Genomic DNA, 14,296 nt, shown 5'->3' with positions numbered 1-14,296 from the left:
CCTCTGCTGCCATCAGTCACGCAGCACGGTTCAACCTCTACTGCCATACCACCACCACCTGCTTCTGATGTTCTGGGCCAACGTCATAAAACAGGAGGCATTACTTTTAGAGCAGCCCTTGTACACTCTTAAAATTCCAGCAAGACTGAAATCTTTTAACACATTCTGAAGTACATTTTAAGCTTGTCTTAAGCCCATTTCAGATGAAATGCTTCTGGAGATTAAAAAAAAAAAAAGCATTAAAAGTTGAGCTCAGAAAGTCTCATGCCTTTATATAAAATTCAAACTACCTCTTAGCAGCACACCAAACAAAGAATGTACTAGAGAGCTTTCTTATTTTAGAAAGAAGTGAAAAACATGACTGAAACCTTAACTGGGGCCAGTCCAATGGAATAACCCATACTGCTCAGTTAGAAAACGAACTCATGGCAACACCAGATTTCATTTTTATTTGTAAGAAGCCCTTACAGAATCAAAATTGAATTCCAGTCTCACTTCATTATAAATTGCAAGCGGCTGTTCAGAATTCACAGATGAAACAACCACAACAGCAACAAGCATTGCACTAGGATGGGTTATGCTCTACAGTGAAGGCAGAGAAAATTTCAAAGAAAATTGACATTGCCATTTTTTTCTGAAATAAGTTGTTAATCCTAATGGAAACCAGTTAAATAGAACAAGAGAGAATGAGGCAACCTAGATGAGAGGGTAGGTGACAAAAGCATTTGTAAAAGAAATAAAAATGTCCGTACTCAAACATGTTTGATTGATGCTCTTAGACTAACACCCTCCCACTTAAGGCCATCTCTCTTCGTAAACTTTCCTCTAAGCCAAAAGCACAGCTCTACAACTTTGCTTCAGTAATTTCCTCCTTTAATGCAGGACTCTGCTATAACACAGAAATGCCTCCAACTACACAAAATTCTTGCTTTTGACCCAGCTTATCTTTAGCAGTGTAGATAAATCCAACCACTTTGATTTAATCTCCAAATTCTCCAAGCATCTCTCATTCCCACATCATGATTTTCATTATACTAATCACTGACAGCAGTTGGCACAAAGATCTTTCCTATTCTCTGCGAAACCTCATTATTCAGTCAGACGTTTTTCTCCCAGTCTTATCTTTTCTCATAGCCTCAGCTAAACTTACATTGAATGACCTAAAATGGCAGCCCACGGAACAAATTTGGATCTCAAGACAATTCCATCTGTGCTACCTTCCTTCCTGCTGGGAAATCACAGAAAATTAGAATGAATCATCACTACTGTGCTAGCTCATGAAGCCCAGCAGTAAAATGATGCCTATCAAGTCCTCACACAGTCAGGTGCTTAGAATTATAAACTAACACTGATTCATCCATATGGATTGCATGGAGGGTGCCAAGACTATCATACAAGGTAATGTCCAAAATGGCATTCTTTACATTGGTGAAGGAAGCTGAATCAAGTCAAGTACTTACCAGTCTGGTGTTTGTTGGTTGGGATTGTGCAGACACAGGACGCTGCAAGAAACACACAAAGGGGAAAAATAAAGCCTTGTATTCTCCAAAACACTATCATCTCTGCCTGCTCTGCAGAGGAGCAGTGAGTGCCCTAAAGCAAACAAGTATAACTGATGTCCAGAAAAATAGCTAACAGCTTCTATCACTTTGTTTCAGATCATGCTCACGTCCACCACAAAAACATCCTATCCCTGTTCCAGAATACAGCACTAATCCTAACTCAGACATGCTCAACAATCTTTGACAATGCATCTGGACATATGCATAATTTCCAAAAGCACACACATACACACAAACAAACTCTTTAAATGGAGGAATTCAACTCTCAAGATCAAAATTCATATTTTTGTAAGATAAGAGCTACCTACAGGAAAATATCTATTAGCTATTTATTGAGAAGAAACAGATGCTGCCAAGCAGAGCTTTTAACAGAATGGATAGAGAAAAAAATAGTAAAAATCCTGACATTCCAGAAGCTATTTCACTTAAGTATCCACACATTACTCCAATTTTTGTGGAGAAACAAGATGTTACTTAACATTCCAGCACATATGCAGAAACATGATCAGAATGTCAAAAAGTACCCAATATTACTTAAGGATTCATTTGGCACCAGGTCTACAAGCAAGACCAGTTTGATGGCAGAAGTATGACTGAAAAAAACTATTATCATATGAGCTTAGATTCTTCTTGCCTTTGGTGGTATTCAGGCTGTTTTTTTCCTCTTGTGCTCAAAGGTGTAAGAAAGGATTCTCAAGAGATGTATGTATCATTCGTAGTTGTGCTACTGCCAAGTTTGTTTCTATAGTTGGTCTATACAAAACATGCCACTGTTCATTTATTGCATACAATTAATTGAAATGGTTTCAGTCCAAATCAACAAGTTACAATGGAAACCACTCAACTGTTGGTCTCGCTAGAGGAAGAAAAGCTTTGAGAGACAAATCAAAGGAATTGCACAAGAAATCTGCAGTCCAGACTGGTAAAACTCATGAAACATTAGTCACTGTAACCAGCTCATGATCCAGAACACTAGTATCAGGCTTTCTTTCCCAGGAAGTGATTTTTCTGACGATTAAAGATGGCCTATGCAAACAATTACAACTCAGAAATCCTGAAGGAATTTTAAAAAATAATATAAAGTAGTCTTTGCAAGCAAGAGTAGGCACAGAAGTATGCAAGATTCAACAACATCTGAGATAAAACATACGTCAAGAGCAGACACAATATTCTTGAAGCACAGAAAGATCTACAGATCTAACTACTCATGGGATTTCCACCTCAGTTCTTTAAGCAGAAAGCTATTCCCAGTAAGCACAGGTGAAGCAGACAAACATCACAAAAGAAAATTTAGACTTACCTTGCGATCACTGATCTACCATATGAATCTTTGCATACTTCAACTGTTCAGGCCTTAAGAAGCCCTCAAGTAAAATTAATCTATAAAACTTAAAAACTCCTGAAAATTCAATGTTTTCTAACAGCTCAATTTTCTGAGACTACAGCACTTTTTTTTTTGTTGAGGCTTTTCTGTAGTTCCACTGGAAATCCAGATAACCCCACCTACAGAAATGGTGCAAGTTGGAAGGCACCTAAAATATTATGTATTTTCAACATCCTTTCTAGGAGCAGGGACACCTTCCAAATCACATTGCCCAGAGCCTTATCCAGCCTGGCCTTGAAGACCTCCAGGGATGGGACATCCACAGATTCTCCAGGCAGCCTGTGCCAGTGCCTCATCACTCTAATTGTGAAGAATTTCTTCCTAATGTCTTATCTGAATCTACCCTCTTTTACGGTAAAACCATTATCCTTTGTCGTTTTGTTACACTCCCTGATAGTCTCTACCCTCAATTTCTCACCTTTCAGCCAAATTCAATGAGAATTACTTACTGCTACCTTCCTCAGCTCTGGCACGTTGAAGTCACTTACCTGCAGCTTCTGGTATGGGTTTCTCCTGACAGACTCTGATGAGTGATAAGCAGTCCGGCTTGATCGCTGGCCTGGATCTTGACATACAAAGCCTGTGGGGATCAGGATATCAGTGAGACCTTATAGACAGATAAGCTCTGAAACACAAACCTAGCATTCCTGCTAATAGTCACATTCTGTATGTACACAAGTTTCTTGTCACTGCTTAAATATCAAAAAAGATGCCTCTTTTTTATGCCTAGCATTGTATAATTCCAATCTTTGCACATCACATTGTGCATTGCATTTCTGGGGAAAAAAAAAAAAAAAAAAAAAAACTAAGCTCACTCCAGAAACAACTACTTAAATCAGTAAGTTGGGCTGCTGAATATCACACACAGGCTCCTCCCTCAAACAGTTGTGCTGTGTACTCGATGACAATTCTATCACTTCTAACAACAGAGGTAGGTTGATTAAGTGACTGAACCAAGATGTACTATGAATGCCTAAAGGTGCTGTGCACTAAAAAGTCATGCAGTGTTCACAGTCTTGGCTCCATTTCTACATAGCATAAACAGAACTCACACACTCAACCTCAAAGTACACATATACTGATTCTGAGCACTAAACAAAAGCCAATTGCTTAAGACAAAACAGTATGCCTTAAAATATCCAAGTATCAACTCTTAGTATCGCCTAAACACAAACAATGAGATTATTTACATGCTAAAGCTGAAATGTCCACCTATAATTTCCCAGTGCTAAACGCAGTGGTTCTCCTTAACTAGGATGTTCCTCTATTATAGTCATCTAGTAACCTAACGGGCTTTCTAACATGCAGCCCATTAACATACTTTTTATCATTTCTAGATGAGGTAAAGATTCAAGAAGCTCTTTGTTACACTCACCTACAAGGGTGAACATATCTGAGAGCATGCTTGCTTTGATCTTGAGGTCCAAAGGTGCATCACTACCCCGCATACAACAGAGAACAAGCAGGATTATTTGTCTGGTATTCAATCAGAGAAATACATCAGTAGACAAGATCCACTGTGGTAAAATTTCTTTGCATTAGATTCTTAACATACATGTAATCAATATGCAAGGAGGCTCACACACATTAGGTAACCACCAAACAGTAACAGATTCACCTAGTTCTTTTTATAAACACTACATCTATTGATTTTTTGACGTTTACACAGCTTTTGTCTTCCGATGCAGAAATGTCCAATCTTATTTTAGTTCTGCTTATGCTACATTTCATAGAATAAGTGTTTCTGTCAGAATTCTTGGAAAGAAAGAAAAAAAAAAAAAAAAAAGACAGCAATCTGTTCCTTTGCCATGTAAAATCATGAAATCAGAGGGGTTAGCTCTAAATGCATGGAAAAAACAATTAATGAAGGTGAAAGATATGAACAGATCAGATATATAGTGACAAGTTATATATATCCATAATTTTTCCAATAGACATCAGTGAATAAAATTCAGATTAGACAAATGAAGTTAGATTTCTTGGGAAGCAGAAAAATCAACCACTTTTTACAGTACAGTGAGAGACAGTAACAACTTGGAGAAAAGGACTGGCAATCATAAAGCAAGGCAAAGGATGCATATATGAGTTAGAGTTTTAAAATGTAAAAATAATCCACTACATACATATGAGCACAGACCAAAAGGCCTGGAAATTAAATACAGTGGCACCTGTGAACTAAATGGGTACTGTGGAAGCTTCATTAGAATATAAAGGTCAGAGTAAGGGCCAAGACAGCACTCATATTTTGGATTTCACTGAAAGAATACTAGACCAAAAATGCAACCCCAAGAATACATCTGCATACACAGGTCTCATAATGTATACACTCTGCATATGCATGTGGGAATTCGTCTGCATACACAAGTCTCATAACGGCTGAACTCTGCTTTGACTCCAAAATCTTAAAGTATCTGCTTGGCCAAACAGATTGAAGTCCCACACAATAGTCTGGAGAGCTTCAAGTTTTTTTCTATGATGGGAGATTATGAAGTGTTAACAACAATGATGGACTGTAGAGGAGAAAGAATTAAAAAGAAAATGGAATCCCAACTGGGTTCTTTCAAAACATTTTGCTGCAGTAAGTTTATTTCTGCAAAGGGAAAAGCAAATAAGTGTTCCGTCAGCTGTTAGCAGTGGAACAAATACATCACAGACCTCAGGAAATCATGCTGTCCTAGGAGCACAAGTTGCAAGGCTCACCATCTTCAGCAACAGATCACAGCCTCAGCCTGGAAATCACTTACCAGGCCAGTGATGGAGATAGGTTCACTTCCAACAGCCAGGGCTTGAGATTATCATCAATAAGGACATCAAATCCATACAGCTCTGAAAACATAGCATTGTAAACTTACATTACAGCACCTTTAAACATCTAGAAAAATTCAACATTATTTTATATCAGGTCATCTCCATCTAAATCATTTATGTGAAATCCAGCTAACTCTCTAGGGCTGAATAAGTAGCATTTCAAAAGTAGTAAGTTTCACTCCCTCAGAATACAAATTAAATGTACACTGTAAGGAAAAGAGAAAAGCAGAAAATGACTCTAGGAAAATGTTATCTAGAAAAATGAACTCTTTGCCATCCACAAACTTCAGGTCATGCAGAATTCATTTTTACACAGAGTTTACACAGGGCTTTTTTTATTGGACCCCAGAAACATCAAAACTTTTCATCCCCACATTCATTGTTCCAGTCAGCTACAGAAAATCGTATCTAATTGTATCAGAAACAGCATCAGCATCTTTCCAGTTCTTCCTCTATGTTTCTCTGCAGTATCCTCACAAGTATAGAAGGGTGTTCTCTGCAGCTCCACCAACATGGATTACCTCCCACAACTCTACCTCTTTGACAGTTTCCCATTTTATAGTAAATCACTGTAGGAATATTAGCTTCTAAAATGTCTCTCTCCTTCATAACATATTACATCCGCAAGATGTGTTCTGTGCAGGTCATAACGAAGCCAGCTTCCTTTTCAAAAGATGGATTTTACTGTTTTGTTCTATACGCAAAATCTCTCTAGTTTGGACCGAGTTGCAAGAAGACAAAGACAACTGTAAATCAGAAGTTGGCACTAATGCAATTTTCTCTTCCAGCATTAAGAAACATATTTAATGACTATGTGTGCAACTCATGCACATTTTTTCAAAACACTATGGAACAGGGTATTGGCAGAGAAGAAGGCTTTCCATGGAATCAACTGGTGCCTGAAGTGGAAGCTGAAGAATTTATTTGCCATGCTGCTTCCCTTAAATTCTGCTCCTGGCCTTTTGTCGTCTGCCTGATGCCCATGCTGGCTCCAGGGAGCTGGACTGCCTGACAAGATCTTCCTAAGCGGAGATCTGTATGAGAGCTCAAGTAGCTTATGATAGGAAGATAAAGAGCTACAGGGAGGGACTTGGAAGAGGAAGAAACGGCAGTAGGATTTGAGAGTGTTGCCTGCTCACTCTTCTAGACACCATAGCCAGAGAGTGAGTAGAAAGCAAAACAGCAGAGTTAAGGAGTCGGTTCATTCCAAAGAAATGAGGCTGAATCTACATTTGGCTCTCTTGCTCCCCAGACTGGAAAGGCTGCATTGTAGGAAAAAGGAGGAGGTTGCGATTATGGGAGTAAACGTTAACAAAGCATTTTGTCCAAAAGAAACCTCTGATGCTTTTAATACGTTATTTCAAAAGACATTCCAGGTTTAGGGAAGACCTGTGACTATTACTGCACGGTAAATTCCAGCGGACAGGCAGCTCATGCCCAAGACACAGAAGCAGTGAGTGGGCCTATGACAGCTGCTGGCCTGCAACCTCTCAGCCCCAGTCAGGAAGCAAAGCATTTTGTTTTGACTAGCTTACACTTCTTTCACTGCTGGCCATTCCCTCCCTCAAAGGACCTCTGCTAGCAATCTAGCTTCCTCTGTCTTTGTCATTCTATTTCACACCTTTCTCCCTTCCAAGTCACTTGCTTTTTAACCCTCCTTGTTTCCCACCCCAGTAAGTCCTAATTACTCACTCACTCAATCCGCTGTTACAAATACATATAGGATACCTTTTGACCTTGGCCAATCCTGACTAAACTGCTGCTGGTATTCCATTCCCTTATGAGTACCTTGTTTATCAGGACAGTAGGATCCTCAGGGCAATGCCATTGGCTTCATTTCATTGATAAACACAGGTATCTAATGTCACATGCAATGCCTTCGAGTCTCCTAGTTAGACTCCACAGCCACTCCACAATGGCTAAAGTCTCCTAAGCCATATCTGCAGTACCTAGACAGATGTGTTTGCTACTTTAGGGCATCAGTAGCCAATTATCATCCATGTATATATGGATGTATATAAATGTACATAATTTATCGGGTTTACATAAATACATAAATACATAAATTTATGTATTTAAATGTACATAAATGTATCGGGTCCCCATACTGGGCATAGCACAAAGAGTTCTCAAGTCTGGCTGAGATTAATTAAGAAGATTAATTACCTATATTCCCAATTATAGTAATGCCTCCTTGGCATTCTTTCACATGTGGAAAACGCACAACCTGGATTAAAAACAAAAGTAGTACCCTCTCACTATGAAACTCAAAATTACGTGTACAAAAAATTTAGAATCATGTAAACATAGCAAAGGCCAGAAGTCTACCCTCTGAAATTATCAGTTTCAGCAAGACTGACACTTTCTTCTGAGTGAAGTAAAGGCCAGAAGAGCCGTTGCTGCATCAAGCTGCAGTAACAGTAGATTTACAACAACTCATCTTGCACCACTGTTCTTATTAAAAAGGAAAAAGGGAAGAAACCATGCTACCAAGTTTCCACAGTGCCTTCTCTCGCTCCACTCACCCTGCTACTATGATCCACAAAAACATTTCATCCTTTCAGTTTGCTAAATTAGAATTATATCAAGAGGTCGTGGCTATTGCCAAAATTCAGCAGGGACAGCCTCTATTCTCTCATTCCCATTAAGAGAAATCACTGCTACCAGAGCATCCCAATCCTGCCAAGAGAAGTGCTAGCTTTAGACTGAAGACTAAGAGCAAACAGTTCAGTCAGAGATAAATGTTTATTTTTTAGTCTTTAATGAATGTCATTAAAGAATAAGAGGAAGGCTTGATACATTTTCTCAAGCTTTTGGTTCTAGTAAACTACCATATAGTCAAAGTTTGGCTTATATTTCTGCCAAAGACTGCACTGGTTCTCCCTTTTAGACAATATTACCAAAGAATTCACTATTCTCCGTTAAGTCTAGCAACTAAGTCACAAGTAATAGCTTGCAGCGCAATGTTTTCATAATTTTGCATAGAATAAGCTCAACTGCTAGAAGGTCACTGTAATTCTGGTCCTTGTTCTCAGCTCACTCACTAGGGAAAGAGCAGCAGATTTATTGCAGAAGAGGTTTTCTGTAATTTAATGGAAGCAACCTGAAGTTAGGAAGTGACACACACAGAAAAAAGTTGCAGAGTCGCAGAGTGCAACCGTTCTGCTTTTGCAACAAAGACAGATTGTCCCATTTTAAACGAGCATATCTGCAAAGACGCTCACAATGATTTTCAGCTGAGCTCTGGATTCTACTTCATCAATCCATTAGAGACCTCTTACAGCCACAAAATGACAAGTAAGGAGAACAGTGCCGGGACAGACTAGCTCCTACTGAGCTATCACTACAAGACATACTGTTCAAATGCTTCTTACCATTTAGTTGCAAGCTGATAGTTTCAGTCAAATTTGAAGATAAACATATACTACAAAAACTACCTTAGTACATTATAAACATCATTAGGAGATCCATCCAGGATGGTACAATACTCCTGAGACTGATGGGAGGCAGAAGATGCTCAGGACAATCTTCTTCAGATTCAAAATGGCATCTTTACATACTGGCTCTACAGCAAAGACTGGCAGCAAAGAAATAAAAGTAGAATGGATTAAGCTTCACAGAAAAAGAATACGTGTGGGGAATAGTTGTTCTGCTCTGGCTTTGTCATATACCTTAATCCAGTTTCAGAGATGAAAACATATGCACGTGGTATATGTAAGGCTGGCCTAAGCTTCCAGACAGGGACTTTCCTAGAATAATGTCAAGCAAGCGTGCACAGAAATTCCTTAATAATCTCAAATTTTCGTATCCTTCAAAATTCTTCAAAGATGAGGCCAGCACCATTCAATTCTAAAAGTTGTTAGCACTCTCCCAATTGCTACTGCTAGGAAAACCAAGAGTTCACAAACAACAGTAGTGTAGATGGTTGAAGACTGGTGATAAGAAACGAATAAAGACTTTAAGTATTTAACTCACCACACAAGTAGTACAATGATTTGCCTGCTCTATCCTATCTTGATAATAAATGAGATTTAGAAGCATAAGTATGATCAATTTAGCCTTAGAACAAAGTAGAGGCTAAACAGGACATTCAGTGCCTTGCTGGGATCAAGAAACACGTACATTACCCTACCCTGCCTTGCCTTCTTGATTGCACAAGTGCTCAACAGTGTCACTGCTGAGTTGACCAGAGCTGGGAATGAAACAGGACTTAATGTTTTGCTTCTCCAGGCTCGTATGGCACTACACAGGATGCTGGTATGAGTAAATCCTGCACACAGGCACCTTCATTTCATCCACTACTAAACAATCCTACACAGAGTTTTCAAATTGCCTGAAAACAGCTCTCACTGTCTTTTTTAGTCCACCCAGAAGTGCCTACACCAGAAGAGAACAAAGCAGTCTTTAATCTGCTTGAGCTCATGTATCCCCGTTGCACCTCCTCTTCACACTGATATATCATGTCTTTCAAAGTCAGTGCAAAATCCAGTTTCTACTTGAAGAAGGCTCCACCAGTAACCAATAACTGAACTGGTTAAGAGTTTTTACCTGCAGCTTAATTTTAAATAAGGAAAAAAAAAAGAGTGCTGAGTTCACGTTGTTATTGCAAATGCATGAAGATGGATGCAAGAAAGCCATGTAGTACTTTACAACTTTATGATGCAATTCAGAGGAACAGAACTACTCAGCATCTGAAGACCTCTGAGAACCAGTTATTAGTAGAGTGCAGTTAACAGCTCACACTACATGGCTGAAAGAGAACTGACTACAATCTTTCTGCAAATATTCATCAGCACGCCACTTTGACATTAGAAAGAGAAGCATTCTGACCTACCACTCTCACTTTCTAGGCAAGCAAGGGTAGCTGGAACCATACAGACTGTCTCACCAGTCTTGTTTTAGAACATGAAGAAGCCATGAATGGAGTCTCTTCCCTTTAATCTAAAAGACAAGTATATCACATTAAAAATTTACTGCAGGTGCTTCACAGCACGAGATCTAAATTATTACAGAAATAAAGAGGAAAGCCTAATCTAAGCAAATTAAGTACTTATGACACAATTTTTAATCAGGAAGGTGGTAACTGTGCTGGAGTCCTATTTCCCACAACAGCATTACAAGTACTGGAATAAAATACACATCAAGTTACTCGTGTTCATCGACAATATTTTGAAATAAGGCCTACCTCTGTATCTGTCCTTCAGATACTTGTTTTATAAGTGTGAGGTATTCTTTAAATTATCAGTTTCTCTCAGGACACACATGCAGTTTCATTGTTTGCAGCCCAGAGGGAATTAAAAGGCTCCTGGGAGCCTCTGCATGCTAACTCAAAATCTTCATTCCCAGTTTTCTTCCTCATGTTAACAGCTACTAATTCAGCCATTCTGAACATTTCCAGCTAGAACAACTGCCTTTTTTGTGTTGGTTTTTTTTTCCAACACAGTCAAAAGTGGCACAAACAAAGTGACACAGGGATGAAGAAAAAGCCATACAGCATGACAAGGGAAGCTCAAATCCTTGGGACAAGGACCACCACTTAATTGCAAGGGAAGGTGGCAGAAAGTGTAGAGCTCTGGAAATGCCTCAGGCTCCCTAGGGAAGCAGCATGGCTCCTACTTAAGCTCTCTTTCCTGGGAAGCTCTAAATTTATGTTTACATTGAAACAAATGGAACAAAACAGTTTATTTGTGGGGGAGCATTTGAGAGGGTGGTTAGCGCAGCCCTGGGGAGGCAGCAGGAAGTGGAATAACCTCAGAGCCAGGCCCAGCAGAAAGTACATGAGGAACACAAATTTCCACATACACAGCTTGCTGGAGTCTAGAGACACAACAGAGAGGAATATAGGAGGAAAAAAAAAAAAGGGGTAGTTAAGACAGCTTTTTGTTGTTTGTGTTTTGCTTTTTAATCTAGCTGTTGATGTTTCTGGAATAGATTCTGGAGAATTACTACTTCACTAAAAAGACCACCTAACTCAAGTCCCCATGTATGCCAAAGCTCTCCAACTTTGAACAAAGACATTAGAGCTACTTTGGGGAAGCTAAGGTAACTTAGCAGGTCACTAACATATCAGCCACGTGTCCTTGGATTTTCGCCACCCCTAAGGATCCAAAGATGACAACATTTATATTAGAGTGTAGAAAGCTATACAACAGTAAATACCCAAGTGCAATGCAAAGACCACACAAATGGAATTACCTGTCACAGCTAGTTTAAACATAAGGCCCAACAGCTAAACACAGAAACTGAAACATTCTAGAGTCTTCTCCCCTGCCCCAAGACTGCTCCCTTGTGTGTGCATCTGCGTGAGCTGAGGGCAGCAAAGAGCAGGAGGAGGCCTCTTCAGGGAAGGTTGGGAAGCAGCCACTGGAAAGCAGGAGAAGGCACACTGTGGTACCAGCCACTGCTTTCTGGACCTCTTCCCAGCATCTGCTGCCAGCAAGTTCTCAAAGCCCTTTGCCAGCACATACTTCTGCATCCAGCTACTGCCAGAAATAGGCTTCAACGCCGCCCTGCGGAACTCTCACACAAGTACAACCCCAGAAGCATTACCACCACTGTCATTCCAGGAACTGCATTACACATCTCTTCTTTAGCCATCAAACCCCTGTAGGACTATAAATCAGAACTATATCGAGCCATCTAGCCCAACAGAAAGTATTAAGTACTCTGAAGGGATATTTAATTATCTATAGCTATCCTTTGCAAGGGCTAGTGGGTCAGTTATTTCAACTTTCCAGCTCTTCTCCAGTTGCCTTTCATATCACTTTTCATCATCCTCTTTTTTAGTATGAGACTCTATGAATAACACCAGCACAGTGGCAATTGCGATTCAGCAACCTCTGGCCCCAGAGGCCTATAGTGAGCTGAAAAACAGGATCAGCTTCCTTGCAATAGGAAATGCAAGCACTGGAAAGATGCAACTTTCAAACAGTCAAAAACCAATCAACACAGATGTCACCAGTTCCTTACCAAAGCAGCTGCCACGATGTGAAAGAAAAGTTTTACAAGCTGTAGCAATGGCCGGCTCAGCAGATACTACCGTCTTGATAATCAGGTCTTCCACACTGGCCATCAGTGCTGAACAGAAGGAAGGGGAGAAAAAAAAAAAGTAGATTGTGAAGCAACGCACCATATCTAGAAAAACATGAATATTTAGACATCAGACAGATACCTTTGTGAACCAAAGTTCATGAGAGCATATGAATGGCAAAGCAATCTTTGGAAGTCCATGCAAGCAGTAACATATACATGCATACATAACCTACTGCAAAAATGGTCACAAGTGAGTATGATACAAGAGTATAAGTACAATGCAAGTAAGCAGAAACATGTGGCAAGCACATCAGCACAAGTCAGCTGGAGTCTGATCATTGCTCTCTCAGGGCATTAGGAAGGATTAAGCGAGAGTGTATTAGCAAGGTAAGCCTTTAAACCACAGCCACTAAAGTACAAAATATTTTTTTGTTGTGGAATTCCATGTAATACATGTTCCATGACATTGCACCTTCCTCTAAAGTAGCTGTTCCCAGACTAGGACTTACAAATTTCTTCAAAATGATACAACTATTGACAGCTCCCAGTCCTGTCTATAACCTGCAGCTTCAGTTACAAAGCTCTCTCTGGCTCCTGTATAAGCCCACAAACAGAGCTCAGAAATAAGAAGCAGAGTCAAAATAGGGAGCAAAAGGCAGGAAAAGATGCACATTAGATACAGACCTAGATCCTACACTCAGTTTGGGATCAATCATGCAACAGAAAGAACATAGTTTCTGTTTTCAAGGACAAACAACAGAGGAGTGAGAGGAGGGGGGAAGGAGCAAACATTAGAGTCCTAGTCTGACAATCTATAAGGATGATAGCATAACCTCTCTCACCCCTCAAAGGGAACACAAGCAAACACATCAAAACCTCCAGCAAACCCACGCAAATATTTGGAAATCCCTGTCCCAAAAAACATCCAGTACCAATTGACTAAAGAGTTTGATTTAGACATACAATTACTATTTTTTGTGTTTAGCTGATGACATGCAGGGACCTGAATGAGTATGCAAGCAAATTCAGATGTCAGCCTCTCTGTCACAGGAAGCCTAAGTGGAAGCAACAAAGCATGGGAATGTAAGTGCGCATAAACATCTCATAGCACAAAAAACTTGCCAGCCCAGACAGAATCAGCACTTTCCAGCCAGAGTTCTGCCTTCCTAAGACCAGAACCAGATACATCAGAGAAAGGTGCAAGTAGTTTTGTAACAAGAGTTACAGAGAAGCCCGCTCACATTGCTCAGCATTTTACTTAAGAGCACGTCTTTTGCTTGAAGAGGGCAGTGGAACAGGACTTATCAATATTAATAACTACACCTACAGAGCTGACTGAAAATGTATGGTATAAGTCATCAGACATACACATGCTGGGGAAAAAGTCTACTTCCATCTGAAAGCCAGATTCAAGCCCCTTCCTACACCATCTAAGTGTTCCCTGGCAGCAGTTACAGGATGGGCAGAGCTGCTATCAGTAGTGTAACTGATGGCTCAGTGTCACAGCTAA

The 14,296-nt window shown here is 39.9% G+C and overlaps 1 protein-coding gene across 2 annotated transcripts in view; it reads right to left on the bottom strand.

Annotated features, from left to right (window-relative positions):
* TTLL5 (tubulin tyrosine ligase like 5) overlaps nt 1-14,296 on the bottom strand; it is a 119,748-nt gene that overhangs the window by 83,431 nt on the left and 22,021 nt on the right. For both annotated transcript variants that reach the window (XM_048950218.1, XM_048950219.1), the window contains exons 12-16: nt 12,724-12,831; nt 5,691-5,772; nt 4,322-4,383; nt 3,435-3,526; nt 1,461-1,502 (exon numbers count right to left, since the gene is read on the bottom strand). In XM_048950218.1, the coding sequence (XP_048806175.1) occupies nt 1,461-1,502; nt 3,435-3,526; nt 4,322-4,383; nt 5,691-5,772; nt 12,724-12,831 (386 nt within the window). The remainder of the gene's footprint in view (nt 1-1,460; nt 1,503-3,434; nt 3,527-4,321; nt 4,384-5,690; nt 5,773-12,723; nt 12,832-14,296) is intronic.

The sequence above is a fragment of the Lagopus muta genome, chromosome 6 (genome assembly GCF_023343835.1).
Source record: "Lagopus muta isolate bLagMut1 chromosome 6, bLagMut1 primary, whole genome shotgun sequence".
Classification (NCBI taxonomy): Eukaryota; Metazoa; Chordata; class Aves; order Galliformes; family Phasianidae; genus Lagopus; species Lagopus muta.
Note: the sequence above shows the minus strand (reverse complement) of the source record. Positions and strands in the feature narration are given on the sequence as shown.